Source organism: Saimiri boliviensis, chromosome 1, assembly GCF_048565385.1.
Source record: "Saimiri boliviensis isolate mSaiBol1 chromosome 1, mSaiBol1.pri, whole genome shotgun sequence".
NCBI lineage: Eukaryota > Metazoa > Chordata > Mammalia > Primates > Cebidae > Saimiri > Saimiri boliviensis.
Window position 1 is genome coordinate 118,679,026 of NC_133449.1, and position 20,436 is coordinate 118,699,461.

The 20,436-nt window shown below is 36.5% G+C and overlaps 1 protein-coding gene across 5 annotated transcripts in view; it reads left to right on the forward strand.

Moving 5' to 3' along the window:
- RPGRIP1L (RPGRIP1 like) overlaps positions 1-20,436 on the forward strand; it is a 101,950-nt gene that overhangs the window by 48,120 nt on the left and 33,394 nt on the right. For 4 of the 5 annotated variants that reach the window (XR_012518480.1, XM_003937273.4, XM_074402864.1 and 1 more), the window contains exons 15-22: positions 1,290-1,742; positions 5,641-5,792; positions 8,439-8,817; positions 12,891-13,081; positions 13,240-13,323; positions 16,547-16,648; positions 17,106-17,265; positions 18,388-18,461. Coding sequence is in view for 4 of the 5 variants with exons in the window: in XM_003937273.4 (XP_003937322.1) it covers positions 1,290-1,742; positions 5,641-5,792; positions 8,439-8,817; positions 12,891-13,081; positions 13,240-13,323; positions 16,547-16,648; positions 17,106-17,265; positions 18,388-18,461 (1,595 nt within the window). In the remaining variant the exon portion in view is untranslated. Of the gene's footprint in view, positions 1-1,289; positions 1,743-5,640; positions 5,793-8,438; positions 8,819-12,890; positions 13,082-13,239; positions 13,324-16,546; positions 16,649-17,105; positions 17,266-18,387; positions 18,462-20,436 lie in introns of those variants that run through there. The other variant, XM_074402866.1, reaches the window with a different exon arrangement.

Genomic DNA, 20,436 nt, shown 5'->3' on the forward strand with positions numbered 1-20,436 from the left:
ACTCACGCCTGTAATCCCAGCACTTTGGGAGGCCGAGGCAGGTGGATCACTTGAGGCCAGGAGTTCAAGACCAGCCTGGCCAACATGGCAAAACCCTGTCTCTACTAAAAATATTTTTTAAATTAGCCAGGTGTAGTGGCAGGTGTCTATAATCCCAGCTATTCAGTAGGCTGAGGCAGGAGAATCACTTGAACCTGGGAGACAAAGATTACAGTGAGCCGAGATTGTGCCACTGCACTCCAGCTTGGGTGGCAGAGTGAGACTCCATCTCAAAACAAACAAAGACAGTATGATAATTCTGTGTCGGACATGTTGAATGGGATATGCTGGTGGGATATCTAGGTAGATAGAGGGGTAAGAAAAACATTAGAAATATAGGGATGGAGTTGAGAAAATAAATGTGAATTTAAAATAGCAATATGGAAGCCTTTAGAGTTTATAAATACTCCTTTAGAGTATTTATAATGACAAAAGTCATAAAAGTTGATGAGATCACTCATAAGAATATATAGATTAAGAAAATAATTAAAAACAGAAGCCCAGAAAACTAGCAGAGAAAGAGAAATCCGAAAAGAATGAGGAGAAGGACAGGAGAAGAAGCAGAAAAGATGATAACATGGAAGCCTAGGTAGGACAAAAGTTCACCAATGGGAAAGCTGTCATCAGTTGCAAATGCAGCAAAGAAATCAGGTAATACAAGGACCAACGTTCATTGCATCTAGCCATTCATTGATTATTGGTGGCTTTCTCTGGAGCAATTTCACGGAAAAGTAAGGCAGATATCCACATTGGTGAGATTGGGTTGGCCTATGTATACAACTGTGAAACCATCATCATCATCAGGGTAATTAACATATCCATCATCCTACAAAGAAGACAAGCACAGGTCTCAGTAAGTTAAAGGGAAGGAGACAGCAGAAAGAGAGACTGCCTTTATAGGATAGAAGACAGTGGGTGGAGCAGAGACAGGGAAGCAGGTGAAATCCAAGTAGTTACCTAAGCTGTTCATTCAGAGGTCTTTTTTTCTTTTGATATTTTTCTCCCCTTTTTCCTAGCTTAGGCTATATTACAACTGAAGTTGCAATTTTGCTGTTGCCTAATAAGTGACATCAAAACAGAAATGATACATTTTTATATGATTAAGTATTATTTACAGAAAAACAGTGTAGTGATAGAATTTTAAATTGAGACTATTCACCAGAAGTACTCAGACTTCCTACCACTTCAAAAGCCAGTTTTCATTTTCTTATGTCAATATTTTGAAATCTCTAAACTGTCTTTTCTTGCAGCCCAATTAAAGGATATTGCCTATGGCACCAAGCAGTACAAATTTAAACCAGAAATCATGCCAGATGACTCTGTTGATGAATTTGATGAAACCATCCATTTAGAACGAGGCGAAAATCTTTTTGAAATCCATATCAACAAAGTAGCCTTTTCTTCTGAAGTTTTACAGGCATCTGGAGATAAAGAGCCTGTCACTTTCTGTACCTATGCTTTCTATGATTTTGAACTACAGATAACTCCTGTAGTGCGAGGCCTTCATCCTGAATATAACTTCACTTCTCAGTATCTTGTTCATGTTAATGACTTATTTTTGCAATATATTCAGAAGAATACTATCACCCTCGAGGTCCACCAAGCTTATAGCACAGAATATGAAACAATTGCAGCATGTCAATTAAAATTTCATGAAATTCTTGAAAAAAGTGGCCGAATATTTGGTACAGCAAGTTTGGTTGGTAAGTACCATGTATAATCTTTGAGTGTTTGAATTACTAATTTGGTTCATGTATCAATTATAGTATTCTACATTACTATCTTCTCTTATGTATTAAAGGTGCCTTTAGAGCAAGGACAATGTTCTATACCCACAGTCAGTTATACTATCTTAAATGTCATTGATGCCAAGCGCAATGGCTCATGCCTATAATCCCAACACTTTGGGAGGATGAGGCGGGTGAATCACTTGAGGCCGGGAATTGGAGACCAGCCTGACAAACATGGCAAAACATGGCAATATTTGTATTTTTACTAGATGGCTCTAGTAAAAATATAAAATTAGCCAAATGTCCTGGCACATGCCTATAATCCCAACTACTTGGGAAGCTGAGAGGCATGAGAATCACTTGAACCCAGGAGGCGGTGGTTGGAGTGAGCTGAAGTCATGCCACTGCACTCCAGCCTGGGAAACAAGAGTGAAACTCCATCTCAAAAAAAAAAAAAATACATTGATGATGTCAATACATTGGCTATTAATTTTTTTAAACTTGGAACTTCAGTTTATCATATGGATACTCTGGCTAAATTGTTTAATTTATTTATAAATTTATTAAACAATTTATAACTTAATAGTTACAACTATTATAAATAATATAAACTATAAAATGATTTATTAATTTTTTAAGATGTTATGTTATCACTATAGTAGGCACTGGGAATACGGTGATCAGTGATAAATAAGATAGACAAAACTACCCCTGTAACTTACCTTCTAGAGAGGAATATAGGCAATACAAAAAAATTAATCAGAACAAGAGGCTAAAGAGAGAACTGGCAGGTTGCAAATTCAGGTGAGGGCTTCTCTGAGAGGGTGGCATTGGTAAAGAATGAAGATCCATGCCAGGATGCAGAGGAAGAATGTTTCAGGCAGAGGTAATAGCGAGCGCCAAAACCTGAGGGAGGAGTAAGCCTGACAGTGGGAGGAACAACAGGAAGCCCAGTGGCTGCAGCAATGGGGGATTCCAAGTGATAGCGAGGGCCAGATCATACTGCAGAGCCTTGAAGGTCAGAGGGAGGAGTTTGGATTTTCTGAGCTTTTAGAAAAATCACCCTGAGTGCTGTGGAAAGAATAGTCTGAGGCAGGCAAGAGGTAAAATAGGACCATTCTCAGGCTATTACATTGAACAAAGAAAGATGATGGTGGCTTGGATTAAGATGGTAGTGAAAGTGGCAATAAAAAGTAGTCATATTCCATACATATTTTATTAACTTCTCCTTCAAGACTTGCTTATCAGTTGAATGTGTGATAATGAGGGAAATGGATGAAGTAAGCATTTATTTCTAGCATAAGCAGTTAGAAGAATGGTGATGCCATTTACTTAGATTGGGAAAACTGGGAAAGGAACACATCTGATAAAGAAAATCAAGAATTCTGTTTTGACAAGTTAAGATTGTCCTGCCTTTTGCACATCCACGTGGTGATGTCAGGCTGGTGGTTAGACACACCAATCTGAAGGTACGGGATAGAGATATAAAAGTGGGAGTTGTTAGCATATAGAATATAAGCCATAACATAGATAAAATCCCAAAGAGAGTGAATATAGATAAAGGAAAGAAAGTGGCCAAGAACTGAGCCTTGGGAAACACCAAAATTAAGGCTTCAGGAAGAGGAGGAAGAGCCAGCAAAGGAAACTGAGGAGTGGCCAGTGATGTAGGAGGAAAACCAGGAGTCTTTGGTACCCTAGGGACCAAGTGAAGAAAGTATTTGAAGAAGGAAGGAGCGTGACTGAGGGTCTTAGGAGGGATTTTATTTTATTAATTGAGTGATCGATTGCATAGGTGGTATATTCACGACTCAAAAATCAAAAAGACATAAATGTCTACTTCCGCCACCGTTCCTTAGCCACCCTGGGTCCCCTCACCAAAGACTGCAAATTTTTTTAGATTGTTTGTGGTGTTTTTTCATAAAGACAGGGTCTCACTATGTTGCGCAGGCTGGTCTCGAACTCCTGTGTTCAAGCAGTCCCCTGACTTCAGTCTCCCAAAGTACTAGGATTATAGGCATGAGCCATCACACCCAGCTTCAAAGATCTTTTATGCATATAAAAGCAAATAGATATTACATTAATATTATTATTTTAGGACTTATTTTAAAATGATGACTTCTGTCTTAGTGTGTCTTGTGCTACTGTAACAGAATATCTGAGACTGGGTAATCTATTAATATAATGAACAGAAATGTATTATCCACAGTTCCGGAGTCTGGAAAGTCCAATATCAAGGTGTTCACATCTAGTAAGGGCCTTCTTGCCGCCTAATAACATGGCAGAAGGTAAGAGGGTGGGAGCGAGCGAGAAGGAGCCAATCTCAGCCTTTTATAATGGCACCAATCCTATCCATAAGGGTGGATCCCTCGTGGCCTCATCACCTCTTTTTTTTTTTTTTTTTTTTTTTTAAGCCTAGTCAATTGCAGTAGTGAGAAGGGGAGAAGGAGTAGAACAAGGAGTTCAGTCTGTAACTGACTGTGAACAATTGAGATAACTCACTACCTTCAGACCAGCCCTCATCACCTCTTAAAGATCCTTCTTGTAATACTCTTAACAGTGGTAATTAAGTTTCAGCATGAGTCTTGGAGGGTACAAACAAACTATAGCAGGCAGATACTAAGTTACATTTGTATGCCGATGAGAATGATCCATTAGCAGGGAAAAAAACTGATAAAGTGGGAGAGAGTAGGGGTCATATTTGTAATAATCTCTTGTGTTCAGAAAAGTTTATGTATAGAATATCTCTATTTCACAAATATTAAGTAGCCTTTATACACTAGTTTCTCTGGTAGGAGTATATTGGTGGAAATTATGGCCCTTGCTGTCAAGAAACTTAACAGAGTATTAGAAAAATAGACTGGTGAACAAACAGGCCAGAGCAGTTCGTGCCCTAACAAGGCCATACACCCTCCATGAAGGAGACACAGGGCTCTACTCTCCTGGGAGCAATACAGGAAGTCCTCCACACAGAAGAGACATGAAGAGCTGCCTGAGTTGAGGGGCGTTCCAAGGGTGTGCAGGGCAAATATCATCATGCAAGGATATACTGCATGAGGCATATATTTTGCATAGCTGTAACATTTTCTCCTATGCTTGTGATAGAGTATAGAAATGGGAAGGTGCCAGAGATGTCTCGAAACTTGAATTAGAATGTGGGATGTCATATTTATAATTTTGAGGTTTAATATTGTAAATGTCAGACAACATTGAGTGTAACTTGTTTTTTTAAAAAGTATTATACTATCTCATCAAAAAGAATCTGTGGAATATTTGATTCAACGTTTAGATTTTTGTTTTTTTGAGATGGAGGCTTGCTCTGTCGCCAGGGTAGAGTGCCGTGGCCCAGTCTCAGCTCACTGCACCCGCCACCTCCCAGGTTCAAACAACTCTCCTGCCTCAGCCTCCAGAGTATCTGGGACTACAGGCACGTGCCACCACACCCAGATAATTTTTGTATTTGTAGCAGAGACAGGGTTTCACCATGTTGGCCAGGATGGTCTCGATCTCCTGACCTCGTGATCCACCTGCCTCAGCCTCCAAAAGTGCTGGGATTACAGGTGTGGGCCACCGCGCTCAGCCTAGATTTTTAAAATATATTTCAGAAGGAATGAAATAGTATAAATTAGAATATGTCAAACATAGTTTGATGTAGTTATTTAATAATATTTAACATACAGTGAAACTCATACCTCAGAAGTAACTATTTTCTTCATCTGTTATTTGCCAATCTCATATTATTTGTGCAAGTCATGTTGTTTTACTAAGCATAACGTGTATAGTTTTAATGCATAATGCCATTGATGTATTTTTTACTGGTATATATTTTAATGTGTGGAACTGTTTTAACTGTGGGTTATGTATTGATTTGTAGGAACTAAAGGAGATATTCCAAATTTTGGCACAGTAGAATACTGGTTCCGATTAAGAGTTCCCATGGATCAAGCAATTCGACTTTATCGAGAACGGGCAAAGGCTTTGGGATATATAACATCAAATTTTAAGGAGCCAGAGCATATGCAATCGGTAAGCTTGTTTGGCTTTAAGAACCTTTTAAAACATAGAAATTTTATAATATTTATTTATATGTCATGCTTTAAACTGAAATTATTTTCTTTCGCAGCCATCAAGTGGCTTTTTTTAACTTTTTATTTCGAGGTAATCATAGACTCACAGGAAGTGGTTAAAAATAGTACAAAGAGGTGCCCTCTAACCTTCACCCAATTTCTCTTAATTGTAACATCTTACATAACTGTAGTATAATTTCAAAATTGAGAAGTTGATATTGGTACAGTACTATTAACTAGGCTACATACGTTACTCAGATTTCATCAGTTGCACGTGTACTCGTTTGCGTGTGTGTGTGTGTGTGTGCATGCATGTAGTTATGTATGTAGTTATTATTTGCAGTTTTATCACATGTAAGATTCATATAACTACCACCACATCCAAAATACAGAATGGTTCCATCAATACAAACAAACTCCCTTGTGCTACTCAGGACACTTTTGAAAAATTAATAATCATAATACTGTTGTGACCCATCAAGAGACTTTTGTTAATAATTTCTACTGTTAAGGAAATAAACAGCTATTATTGGACTATCAGTTATTGTCCTTTCAAATTGTTTCTTCATGTTAGGTTTCTGAAGTGCAACGTAGAGGGCAAAATTAATATTTTCCTTCTGAGAACTGGGAATTTAAATGCAAATCCTGAGGGAAGCATTTCCCAAACAATGTTTCATGGAGTCTTAACTACAATATTTTCAAATTAATTCCATGATCTAATAAATGCAGAAAACCCTGAATTGAGATAGGTTAAATAGGATTCTTGACTTTAGGAGTTCTCATATTAACACGAATCTTAATAGGCAACATAAAGTATGCACTTACATTGAGTAACAGAGGGATAGGATATAGTAAAAACCTTTGGTATGTCTGCTCAAGTCATAATTATCTTACCTCTTTTTCTTTGGGAGCTCCCCACCTCCAGTCCGTGGGGCTGGGCTCCCAATGGCCAGGTTTATGTTAGCAGATGCATTTTCTTTCACTCCCCACCCAATTATAACTAATGATTTGGGAATATCCACTTGACCCCAGTTGAACCAATCAGATTCTTCCCTCTGAGATCAAAAGAAAGCAAGACATACCTGGAACACGTAAAATTGGGGGCTATGGGCAGCCATCGTCTGCCATGTTAAACAGTGAAAGTAAGACATTGGGTCTGAAGAAAGAGACTAATGAACAAACATATAGAAAAATTGGAGACCAGATGGAGAGGATATTCTATTCTGCTGGTTTTCTAGGCCACTGCCTTATGAAGGCCCAACCACATTTCTACTATATATTCCATAAAATATTCCTGTTAATTTAAAGTCCTTTTTTTGTTATTTTTCCTAGGTATAATTGGTCTCTATGACTTTCAGTTAAAGAAGCATGACTAATAACACACTGATTCCCAAACTTAAAAAGAGTGCAACTGCTTTCAGAAACCATCTTTTGGCCAGTATTCCTTATACAACACACTTTGGGAAATGCTGTTATGGAGATGGGACTTAGAACTAAGGAGACCACGATGTTTGGTTTTGTAGTTTAAAGCTTTCTAGACACCCAGATTCTGACTTGAATAAGTTGTTTCCTGGTGGAATTTCAGCTCTGGTGGATAGATTGAAGGGGAGAAGTAGAGGTACTTTTTCAGTCATTTCACTTAGCCTTCTATGGCTGAAAGCAAACTACCCCCAGGAAAGTAATATTGTGATTCCCTTCTTAGGTTTCTCCTGTCCACACGTCAGATTTCTCCACTGAGGAGATAATGATGACAGCTTTAGGTTTTCCTCCTCCAATAAACTTCTCATGGAGTCAGGGTCCCACATGTTCAATCCAGATTCCGAAACACAGAGGGATGCCTTAAGATAAGTAGAGAATTCTCCAGCACTGAACCGAACAAAACACAGAAGCACTAGCATTTTCTTTGTTCCAGATCTCGTCAGCCATGGAAGATTTAACAGTTAGCACAATTGCTTTCTAAAATACCTGTGTGCCACCCGTCCCAGTAATAGTTTCAAAGGAACCATTGAGTAGTTTCCGGTTCTACCTAATAACTCCTTGTTCATCTCTCTCCTGAAGTATCCTCCCAGTCCTAGCTCTTTATCCCTTCAAGGTTTATCTCTGATTCTGTTCTCTTTTTCTTATAACAGTTGGACTTTGTTATACTAGCTAATTTGGCCTCAGGTATCTGCTTCCTCAGATCCCAACAGTTCAGGATGAGGGCCAACCCAGATATAACAGAATCATTACTCTGGGCGGCCGGGTGAATGTCTTTTAGTTAGGACATTCGTCTGTGGACCCATTGCTCACTATACTCTTCAGTTATCAAACAGAATTAAAGAACATCAGATTAACGTTTTTCTTGGTTTTATTTGATTTTAGCACCAATCTCTACATGTATGCTCAGTCTCCAAGGTTTCTTGCTAATAACACAGGATCATGTGTTTGTACATGTTCTAGGGAATACTGATTTTCAATAAGAATCAAAGATTATTTTCCTGAGAAATTATGAAGTGAAAATATGCAGCTTTTGTCATTGACAAAATTATCTTATTTGGGGGTTGGCAGCTGCGGTTTATCTTTTAACTGCATTATTTCTATAATATAAATATGTATGTTTTTCCAGTTAAGTCAGCAAGCACCCAAAACTACTCAACTCAGTTCTACAGATTCCACAGATGGCAACCTAAATGAACTTCACATTACAATAAGATGTTGCAACCACCTGCAGTCCCGAGCAAGCCACCTGCAGCCACACCCATATGTTGTGTACAAGTTTTTTGATTTTGCAGACCATGATACAGCCATCATTCCTAGTAGCAATGATCCACAGTTTGATGATCATATGTATTTCCCAGTGCCAATGAATATGGATTTGGATCGATACCTTAAGTCAGAGTCTCTGAGTTTTTATGTTTTTGATGATAGTGATACCCAGGAGAATATTTACATAGGAAAAGTCGATGTGCCTCTGATTTCATTGGCGCATGACAGGTGTATCTCAGGTAAGTCTATGTTCTTGAATCTATAAAATTGTAAAACAAAATATAACAAATTAGTGTTATGGATATGAATTGTTTGTAACTAATCACCCTAACCTCTTCTCAGTTCTTTAAACTTTGGAGCTATATTACTATATTTAAAAATTATTTTCTTACTAGTAGCTCTCAGGGTCACAATGTGCATTTTATCCCAGTCTACTTAATATTAATACTAACTTAATGGAATTAAATACTTAAGGTATTTATATTAAATGTTTAATTCAATTAAAATATAGAATATACAATATAATTTCACTCTCATCTTCCTCTTGCCATTATCATATATATGTATATAATATGCCTCTCTATATTTTATATACCCAGCAGTACGTTGTAATTATTGCTTTAAAAAATCTTCTATTCTTTAAAGAAGTTAAGAGAAGGGAGAAAATATGTAATTATAAAAGACTTTGATATTTACCTACATATTCGCCATTTCTGGTATTCTTTATTTCTTCCTGTAGATTTGAGTTACTGTCTGATATCAGTGTCTTACTCCAATATAGCTCCATTTCCTTCCCCTTTTTTGTGCTATCACCATTGTGCTTACTGTGTTATGAGCCCAACAATGTAATTTTATAATTATTTTTGTATGCAATTATCTTTTAAATAAGAGGAGAAAAGAGAAAATATGTATTTATACTATGTTTTATGATTACCTATGTAATTACGTTTATTAGTCTCCATTCCTTTGTGTGGATTTGAGTTACCATTTGGTGTCTCTTTCCTTCAGCCTGAAGTACTTCCTATGATATGTCCTGTAAGTTAGGTGTCTCCTGGCGGTGAATACTCTCAATCTAGGAGGATTCTGTTTTCTGGGATTTTTTATTTTGCTTTTGTTTTTTGAAGGATAGCCTTGCTGTATATAATATTTTTGGTCAACAGTTTAGTTTAGTTCACTTTTTAACTTTCTACACTTTGAGTACATCAGAACCTTACTTCTGGGATCCATTGTTTCAGATAATAAATCAATTACTAATTTTATTGAGGTTCTCTCTTACTTGATGCTATTTTCCAAGCTTTCTATTTATTTTGGCTTTCAACAGTTCTACTTATGTGTCTAGATGTGGATCCCTTTGCATTTATCCTATTTGGAATTTGTTGAGCTTCCTGTATGTGTAATGTAAGGTTGTGTACCACATTTAGGGAGTTTACTGCCATTATTTTTTCAGTTATTCTTTTCTGCTCCTTTTTTCTTCTCCTTCTTGAACTTCCAGTACACGTACCATATGTTGGTATGTTTGATGGTTTCCCCACAGGTTTCTGAGGCTGTGTTCATTTTTGTTCTTCTGTAAGTTCAGATTTCCTACTAAACTCTCTATTGAATTTTTTCATTGCAATAATTATACTTTTCAACTCCATAATTAGGGGTCTTGCTATGTTGCCCAGGCTGGACTTCAACTCTTAGGCTCAAGTGATTCTCCTGCCTCAGCCTCCTGAGCAGCTAGAACTACAGGCAGGTGCTACTGCACCCAAGCATTATAATCTCTTATTATATTCTCATTTTGATAAAACATTGTCATTATACTTTCCTTTTAATTCTTTAAACATGCTTTCTTTTAGTTCTTTGAACATATGGATAATAGCTGCTTTGAGATCTTTCCCAAGTCTAGCATGTGGTCATTCCCAAAAAATGTTTATTGATAGGTTTTTTTTTCTGTGTATGCAGTACATTTTCCTATTTCTTGGCATGTCTCATGAGTGGAAATGGACATTTTGGATAACATATTGTAACGTCATTTCCTAGGTGGTGGTTGTTGCTATTTTTGTTTGTTTGGTAACTTGCCTGGACTAATTCTGTAGAATCTGATTCCCATGCTGTGTATAGCCTCTGATGGCTCTGCTAAGTGTTGTTTCTTTTCTTTTGTTTCCATTTTAACCATAGGTCAGCATAGCTTAGTGGTTAGCCAGTGACTGTTCAAAGGTGTGCTTAAACACCTGAGCCAGTAGGTTTCCACCCTTTGCCTATGGGTCAGTGTGTGGCATGGAGGACGCATTCAAATCAAAGTTCAGTCTACAAGCCTGCCTCAACTTTTACTTTATGAATTGACTAGACTTCTCATTCAGCCAGGGACAGATAGCTTACCAGGGTCCTCTTTGATTTCTTCTGAGCATTTACACAGATTTGTGCATGCCCATAGCCTCCCACACCATGAGCTATAAATAGGATCTTGTTGAGGCCCACTTTTTTTTTAAGCTGGAGTCTTGCTCTGTAGCCCAGGCTGGAGTGCAGTAGCACCACCCGGGCTCACTGCAACCTCCTCCTCCTCCCAGGTTCAAGCAATTCTCCTGCCTCAATCTCATAAGCAGCTGGGATTGCAAGCACCCGCCACCACTCCTGGCTAATTTTTGTAGCTTTAGTAGAGGCAAGGTTTCACCATGTTGGCCGAGCTGGTCTCGAACTCCTGACCTCAAGTGATCCGCTCCCCCTTGGCCTCCCAAAGTCCTGGGATTACAGGCGTGAGCCACCCCACCTGGCCGGCACCCACTTTTGATATCTTATTCCTTGGATCTCCGTTTTTAATTGTGGGTTGGCTTTCTGGTCTTTTGGCTTGCCGCAACCAGTATTGAGACCTTAGGCTGTCTGTGATATTGACCTTCTCTGATTGTTTGCCACTGAGGTTGCTGTTGTTTTTAACAATGCCTCCGGGCTGAAGTTATCTGTATTTTGTTCCACATGTAGTCAGCCCCCTACAACAAAGGCTGCCAGTCCTCCTAGTCTATCCTAGCCTTGCATAACTTCTGCAAAATGGGACTGGGGGAGAAAGGGGAGGATGAGAGCAGTCCCATAGATTCCTACTGTTCTTACCGAGGTGCAGTAGATTTTCTTGAGTAAATGCTTCTCCATTTATCCAATATTTTTGATCAATTTCAAGAGTCCTTAAATGGTTGTTTTTGACCATTTTATCCAGTTTTATCATCATTTTTTAAGAACAGATTTGCTGAGGTTTTTACTTAGCCATTCTGGAAGTCTTACTATGCCTGTAATAGAGGTTTATCACCTCCTTATGTTCTACCTATATCCTTTTATCCTACCTAAAGTCTAGAGTTTTGGGAGTTGTTTTTTTTCCAGCCAGCCATTAAAAGGAGTATCAACACTTGAAAGCAAAGGAAAGGATACCCTTAAGCAAAAGTTAATGCTTGAAATTTAGGTTTAAGCTGGGTACCTGTCGTCCGCAGATACTCCAGAGGCTGAGTAGGTGGATGGCTTGAGGCCAGGAGTTCAAGGCTGCCAGTGTGCTATGATTGCATCTGTGAATAATCACTGCACTCCAGCCTGGGCAATGTCATGAGACCCTGACTATTCAAAAAATAATAAAAAAGATATATAGGTTTTTTTTTTAAGTCAGAGATTTTTTTCATGCCCAAAAATCTAATGCACCTATTACCATTTGAGACTCAATGTAACAGATTCACATTTCTTTTGTTACTGCTATTTATTGTAGATGGTTCGTTTATTTTATGGACTTTTTCTGTGCTGCTATTAATTTGGTGTGATTTAACAAATCCCAATAAAATATATGTAAAATTATAATAGAATTATATGGTAACATAAATATTCCTTTAGATGTGTAAATTATTTGAAATTTTAAAGTATTAATATATTTTTCTTGAAAGACAAGCCTTACAAAAACTTTTAGGTCAAAATGGAGGTTGATACTTGAGCCATAAGCCTTCTTGAAGGAAGGCTAAGAATTCTGAAAAATCTCTGAATTTAATTTTATTGAATTAAAATATTTATAAATTAATTTTCTCATCTTTGAATCAGCATTATCTTTGAGGCCTTCACTTCTGGAGGGAGTCTACTTGAGAGATAAACCTATCTTAGATCATTTTGTCTTTATTTTACTCTCTAAACCATCTGAATTCTGAGTAAAAGCCAAAATTATTTTTAAAGTAGGGGTACAACCGCCTGGCTAGCTCAGTTGGTAGAGCTTGAGACTCTTAAAGTAGGAGGGTAGTTCTTTGTTCTTCTTTAATTCTTATGGTAATAGAACTTCACCCTAGCATTAATTAAAATTATTGTAATTCGACAGGAATATTTGAGTTAACAGACCATCAAAAGCATCCTGCTGGCACCATCCATGTTATATTGAAATGGAAATTTGCTTACCTTCCACCAAGCGGATCAATAACAACTGAAGACTTAAGAAATTTCATACGCAGAGAAGAGCCAGAAGTTGTTCAAAGACTTCCCCCAGGATCCTCTGTTAGCACACTAGTTGTAGTGAGTAACAGTGACTTTTAATTTTTCTACAAGTGTAAAATTTTGAATACAACACTTAAGAACTAAACTAAGCCACCCCCACCAAAAAAAAAATAGCTAAAATCTTATCTGAAATCTAATGGTCATCATAGTCTGACATATTGGTTGGTTTGTCTTAGGCACCAAGACCTAAACCAAGACAACGTTTAACACCAGTAGATAAGAAGGTGTCTTTCATGGATATCATGCCACATCAGAGTAATGTGAGTAGTAAACACTGAAAATACTGATTTTTTTCGAAACAAATATTTGAAATAAATGATACAGGTATACTATTCCCTACCTGATTTAAATGGAAACAGGTGAATAAAATGTCTTTTCCCATTAAAATGATTGCTTTATGTTTTGGCACTATGTGTAAGTGTTAACTGTTCACATTTTTTTTTTTTGAGACGGAGTTTCGCTCGTTACCCAGGCTGGAGTGCAATGGCGCGATCTCGGCTCACCACAACCTCCGCCTCCTGGGTTCAAGCAATTCTCCTGCCTCAGCCTCCTGAGTAGCTGGAACTACAGGCACGTGCCACCATGCCCAGCTAATTTTTTGTATTTTTAATAGAGACGGGGTTTCACCATGTTGACCGGGATGGTCTCGATCTCTCGACCTCCTGATCCACCTCGGCCTCCCAAAGTGCTGGGATTACAGGCTTGAGCCACGCGCCCGGCCACATTTTTTTTTTTTTTTTTGAGATGGAGTTTCACTCTTGTTACCCAGGCTGAAGTGCAATGGCGCAATCTCAGCTCACCACAACCTCCGCCTCCTGGGTTCAGGCAATTCTCCTGCCTCAGCCTCCCGAGTAGCTGGGATTACAGGCACGCGCCACCATGCCCAGCTAATTTTTGTATTTTTAGTAGAGACAGGGTTTCACCACATTGACCAGGATGGTCTCGATCTCTTGACCTCGTGATCCACCCGTCTCGGCCTCCCAGAGTCCTGGGATTACAGGCATGAGCCACCGCGCCTGGCCAACTGTTCACATTTTTTATCTAAACCCTTTTGTGGGCCCTTATCTCTCTCTAGCTTCCGCCCCATTCCTCTGTTCCTATTTATTAATTTAAAAAAAAAAGAAAAAAAACTTCAAAAAATTGTCTAAATTCTGTCTTCTTCACTTCACATTGGTTCTTGAACTCACTTCAGTTAAGCTTTTATCCTCCTAAAACTGTTCTTACTAAGATCACAGTGACTTTCTGCCATATGCAGTAGTCAATTCTCAGTGTCTCTCTTAATCTCCCAGGAGCATTTGACACAGTGGAATATGGGCCTCTCTTCTCTTGGCCTCTGGGACACCATGCCTTTCTAGCTTTCCTTCAACTTTACGATTATACTTCTCACACTCCTTCACCATATGTCTAAATGTCAAAGTGCCTCTGCAGTCAACCTTAGACCTCTTCTCAATCCATATCTACATTAAGAGATCTTGTACAGTCCCATGGCTTTAAAAACCACCTATATGCTGATCCTTTCATATTTATAATCTTTAGTCTAGACCTCACTGCTGAATTTGATATTCGTTTTCTTATTACCTATTTAATATGCAATGAATATTTAATAGGAATTTAAACTTAACATGTCAAAAACCAAACTCCTGATTATACCAACTGTCTCCCAAAATTTTTGCCTCTTTCCGTGTTTCCCATTCTCTGTAAATGACATAATCATTCACTTGATTGCACACCCATGAAATTTTGGAGGCATCCCTTTGTCTCCTCTTTTTGTCTCACCCTACATCCGGGTCATCCACAAAAGCTGTCAGCTGTGCTTTAGATATATACTGTATTCAGATTGTTACCATTCTCTCTCAAATGCACTTTGTAGAAAACATATCTTCTTTGTAATTAACGTATAGGTTATATAGTAAAGGATGTAAATCTTAAGCACAGAGCTCAATGGATTTTTAAATATGTACACACCTTTTTAACTACAACCTATATCAAAATATTCTGTCTCTCCAGAGCTTAAAATTATACCTGGCACATACAAAGCATTTAATAAATATGTGATAATGAATGAATTCAGTAGTTATAAATCAGTAGATGTTTTATCACTAGTATTTATTGAGTGCTTACTATGTGCTTTACTTACATTGAACTCATTTAGTCCTCACAACGACCGTATGTCATTCATATTAGAATTATTCCCATTTAAAGATGGGGAAAGTGATGTTTAGAGAGGTTAAGTAACTTGCTCATGGCCAAAGTATTAGAACTGGGATTTGAATACAGGTAGCCTGATTCCTAAGTAAATGACCACTAGCATTAAAAAGACATAAACTTAGAGGTGTTTGTTGCAATGTTACTTATAATACCTAAAAATTGTGAATGTCCAGCAGTATTAAAATTGTTCATTAAGCCATAGTATACCCATCAATATAATATTCTTTTGTCATTTAAAATTGTTTTTCCAAGTTTCATATAAGGAGAAAATATTTATAATATTAAATTTTTTAATGTAACAGGATATATTATATTTATCATAACAGTTATCACTATGCAACTGAAATTTTTCTTTCCATCAAAAATTAAAGAAATAGAAATCTAAGAAGTTTTGATAGATATTACCACTGAGTACTAGATTTATATTGATTTCTTTTATATTTATCTTTCACATTTCCTATATTGGCCATGTTTACTTTTAAAAATAGTAAAAGTCATAAGCTGTATTTTAAAACTAAACATTAGTTTATTAACTCAGGAACAATAGCTAACTATAAATGCATATTTGATGAAATAAAAAGATGGCATTGATCATAAGGAACACATACCTATGATAGCATATGGCATTTTTTAAATCACGTGAATAATTTATAATTGGCATAGAAATGTTAGAAAATACAAAGAAGAAAGAAAAACAGTGAAAATAAAATTTAATGTTCCCAAATGTAAAACTCAGAGATACTGTTTTGATGAATTTCCTTTCATACTTTTTCCCATGGAAATACACACAGTATTATACAACAACAATATATGTTGGATTCCTCGTTTGTATTTTAACAAAACATAATACAACTATATATATTGTTCTGTAAATAGCTTTTTTACTCAGCACCATGTTATGTATTCTCTGTAATGTTAATAAACACAGATCTGTATCATTATTTGGATGCAGCATGTTTTATTTAATTCCCTATTGGACATTTGCATTGCTCTCTTTTTTTTTTTTTTTTTTTTTGGCTATTATAAACAGTGCTTCAGTGAACTAAACTTGCAGTTCTTCAATTACATATATGTTTTTAAATATACATTTATATTTTAAAGAATAGCAATACCATTTTATCGAAATATACTAAGTAAATTCAGTGTCATATGAGTTACTATTAAATTTGCTGCCAATTTGTATTTGTTCATTAATATATATGGAATAGTCAGATGATTTGGGATTTAGTAATAAATAAAAAATCACATACATGCATGTTTTCACTTTAATATAAGGAGACTTCTCCTCCTCCTGAAGATATGAAGGAAATTTTGCCAGAAGTGGAGCATATACCAGAAATAGAAATTAATGTGCCAGCTGTTTCACATGTTCCCAAGGTATGCATTTGCGTTAAAATTATTTTGGAAGGTTTAATTTGATTCTTAAAGAATTTGTCTTATAAGTTTTGACATGACTCAGGAAGTCATAGCATTTATCCTATTTTTATATATGACTTCCTTGGAACAAAAAGTCAAAAATATGACAAGTGTAACAGCTGTAATTATACTGCTATTGGCAGGTAATATATGGATATGTGAATTAAAGTCAATGTAAAATTCATTTTGAGATTAATACATTTTTTATTCTTAGTACATATTCAGATTTCCATTTATCTGTGTATTGTCATTTGTCTGTACAAATTGAAGTGGTTGTTTTCTGAGTCTCATACATATTACATATCTGTATATTTAAGTCTCAAATTTATATGCTTTATTATTCAAATGTTCCAGCAAGAATGCTATAAAATGTGATCTAAGCAATAATAAATATACCAATGTGCTTTTATTTCTTCAGGTTTCACAAGAAAGCAGTGTAGATGAGGTAAAAGATAATACTGAGAAAATGCAGCAAGGAAAAGATGATGTGTTTTCACTATCTGAAGGTCAGCTTGCAGAACAAAGCTTGGCGTCTTCTCAAGATGAAACGGAAATAACAGAGGACTTGGAACCAGAAGGTGACTTCCTTTTTTAAACTAACATTATTTACTTAACTCTGTGCTTTGTTTTGTCTGTTAGAGTATGCATCATAGAACATGCTCATTTAATAGCAGGATCTACTTCACGATACCTGTTTCTTGACAGAAATGATAGAATCTAGTTCTGTCTGCTTTAGTTAGGTGGAATTGTATCTCTGCTTATTTCAACTTGGAGCTCCACAAGGGAATACAAATGTCGTTGCTGACCATGTTCCCAATTTATGTTTTTATATTCCCTTTGAGTTCAGTATTATCATCTGCATTAGTGTAGAGGTCTTGACTTCAAAATTGAAACCCAGCCAGAATGACCACTTACTGTATTTTTTAAAATCTGGTAAAAGCAAACTAATCTGTAAGAATAGGAACAGGGAGGGGCAGAAGGGAAGAGATTACAGAAGGACCTAAGGAGACTTTTGGAGGTGATGGATATGTTCACTATCTTAACTGCGGTGTTGGTTTCACAGTTATACTTATGGCAAAACATCTGATTTTAGCCAGGCATAGTGTTGCATGCCTGTAGTCCCAGCTACTTTGGAGGCTGTGAGGGAAAGATTACTTGAGCCCAGGACTTCGAGGCTGGAGTGTGAAATGTGGTGCCTGTGAATAGCTACCATACCCCAGCCTGGGTAACACAGCAAGACCCTGTCTCTAAAAATAATTAAAATATATTTGTGTGTGTGTGTGTGTGTCTCAGATTTTGCGGTTTGTGTGCAGTTTGTTGTGTGTCAGTTTTATATCAATAAAGCAATAAAAATTTTAAAACTTTTGAATAATAAGAATAGCATTGACTTACATAACATTATTGGTCAGACTGTTAAAAAAAACATCTATTACCCTATGCTTCTCTTTCTGAAAATTTTTTCTTAAATTTTACAATAAGGCATTTTTTTATTGGCATTTCCTTTGTTTCTACAAAATTAACCTTGAAATTTTTAGTCTTTTTTTCCCTAAAATGTAATACATCTATAAACAAATTTGTTACTAAAAAAGATCTAGACATAATTACCATGTTTATGTTGTGTGCTTGTTTCTCTTTATTTCACAAGGTATAAGTAGAACTGGTTTAACTTCTGTAAATGTTACTCTTTTATTTTTTAACAGTTGAAGAGGACATATCAGCTTCTGACAGTGATGACTGTATTATTCCAGGTCCTATCTCCAAGAATATCAAGCAGGTCAGTAACTTGATGCCAACTAGAAATGTTCTGAAATAAGGTTGTCTTTCATTCACAGTACATATACAATCTTCATATATAAAAATCTTAAGGAAGACTGTTTCTGGAAGAACTTTAATGTTTATTGTAATCTTAACAAAGTCGTCATCTAGTACAATAAATTTTTATTTATGGTTTCATTATATAATGAACTATAATATATATTATTTTTTGCAAAGAGTAACTTTAATCAATACCTCCAATAGTTATTTGCTAAAAGTAGCTGACTTCCTTGACTCCTTTGCAAGACTAGCATACCAAGATGTATTGAAGCAGATCTGAACTTTAAAGAACTCAAACTGTGAGATGCCCTTTGAAACTATAATAGTTTGCCTATGAATTCATAGACTACTCTTACCTAGGTACGTCCACTGATAATATGTTACAGTTATTTCATTTCTGCCAAAAAAAAAAGTGGAGCCTTCTTAGAAAGCAGTTAATCTTGTGCAGGTGTACTTCGCTAACGTCGTAGCACACGGCTGAAAAGCAGTATGCAAATTGACATTTTGAGAAGAGAATGATATTTTTAAAAATACATATGGGAAGTATACTGTTTACCAGAGCATTTTTTATTGTAAGAGGGAAAAAGTTTCTATAAAGTAAATATAAGTAGAGTAAAAAGCTCTAGCTTTTTCTGTTCATCTACATTAATTTTTCTTAAATGATTTTTTTTGGAGAATTTTTACTTTATTGATAAGAATTGGAATATTTTTTTTAACTCTTTCTTCACATATTCCTAGCTTAATCTCTCTTTAAAACAAAATCACAGACCAGGCACAGTGCTTCACACCTGTAATCCCAACACTCTGGGAGCCCGAGGCGGGAGGATCACATGAGCCCAGAAGTTCAAAGCTGCAGTGAGCTATGGCTGCACCACTGCACTGCAGTCTGGTAACAGAGTGACATTCTGTCTCTACCCAAGTAAATAAAACAAAACAATAGAGCAGAACATTTCTGTTGTTTTCACAGATTCCCCCGTGAAATAGAGACATCCATTGTTTCTGTGCTTGACAAATACAAATAGAACATTTCATCTGTCCAAAGTTTTATCATTATTATTATATATTTATTAATTATAATCTCATCTAATCTATGAAAACTCCTACTTAGACCTGCAATAGAACCATATGTATGTTGGCAACATTGCTAGCATCTCAGTGAAGTCGTACATTGCTCTTAACTAAGGTAAAATAAACTTTAATGAAGAAGTTTAGCAAAAGAAATAATTATTTCTCTAAAATATTCAAATAATTTAATCTACATATACATATTTTTTCTTTGTAATAAACTGGATTTTTTCCGTTAGTTAAGGTAAAATAATTTGTGTTACTTTGCTACAATCTGTTACAGTCTTCACTACCATTCCAAAATTTGATTTCCTATAATGGTTTCAGATGCTATCTGAAATGTGAACATCATTTAAAGCAAGCAATTTTAAACCTCCCATGGGTTTTAAAAACTCTATTTTCAGCAGCAGTCACTGACCAGCACCTATGTTTTCTTCGTTTGTTTTGTGTTACTATAGAGCTATACCTGAGGGTGGGTAATTTAAAAAGAAAAGTAGTTTATTTGACTCACAGTTCTGCAGGCTGTAAAAGAAGCAGGGCACTGGTATTTGCATTTGTTGAGAGCCTCAAGCTGCTTTCACTCATGGCAGAAGGCTAAGGGGAGCCAGAGCATGTGGAGATCACATGCCAAGAGAGGAAGCAAAAGAGAGAGAAGTAAAAGTTGTCAGCTTATTTTTAACAATCAGCTCTCAAGGGAACTAACAGAGTGAGGGCATTAATCTATTCGTGTGGGATTTGCTCCCATAGCTCGAACATCTCCCACTAGACTCCACCTCCCCACACTGCAGATTAAATTTTAGCATGACTTTGATGGAGACAAACAAATCTTACTCAAACCACAGCATATTGTTAACAGGCGAAATTTAGTT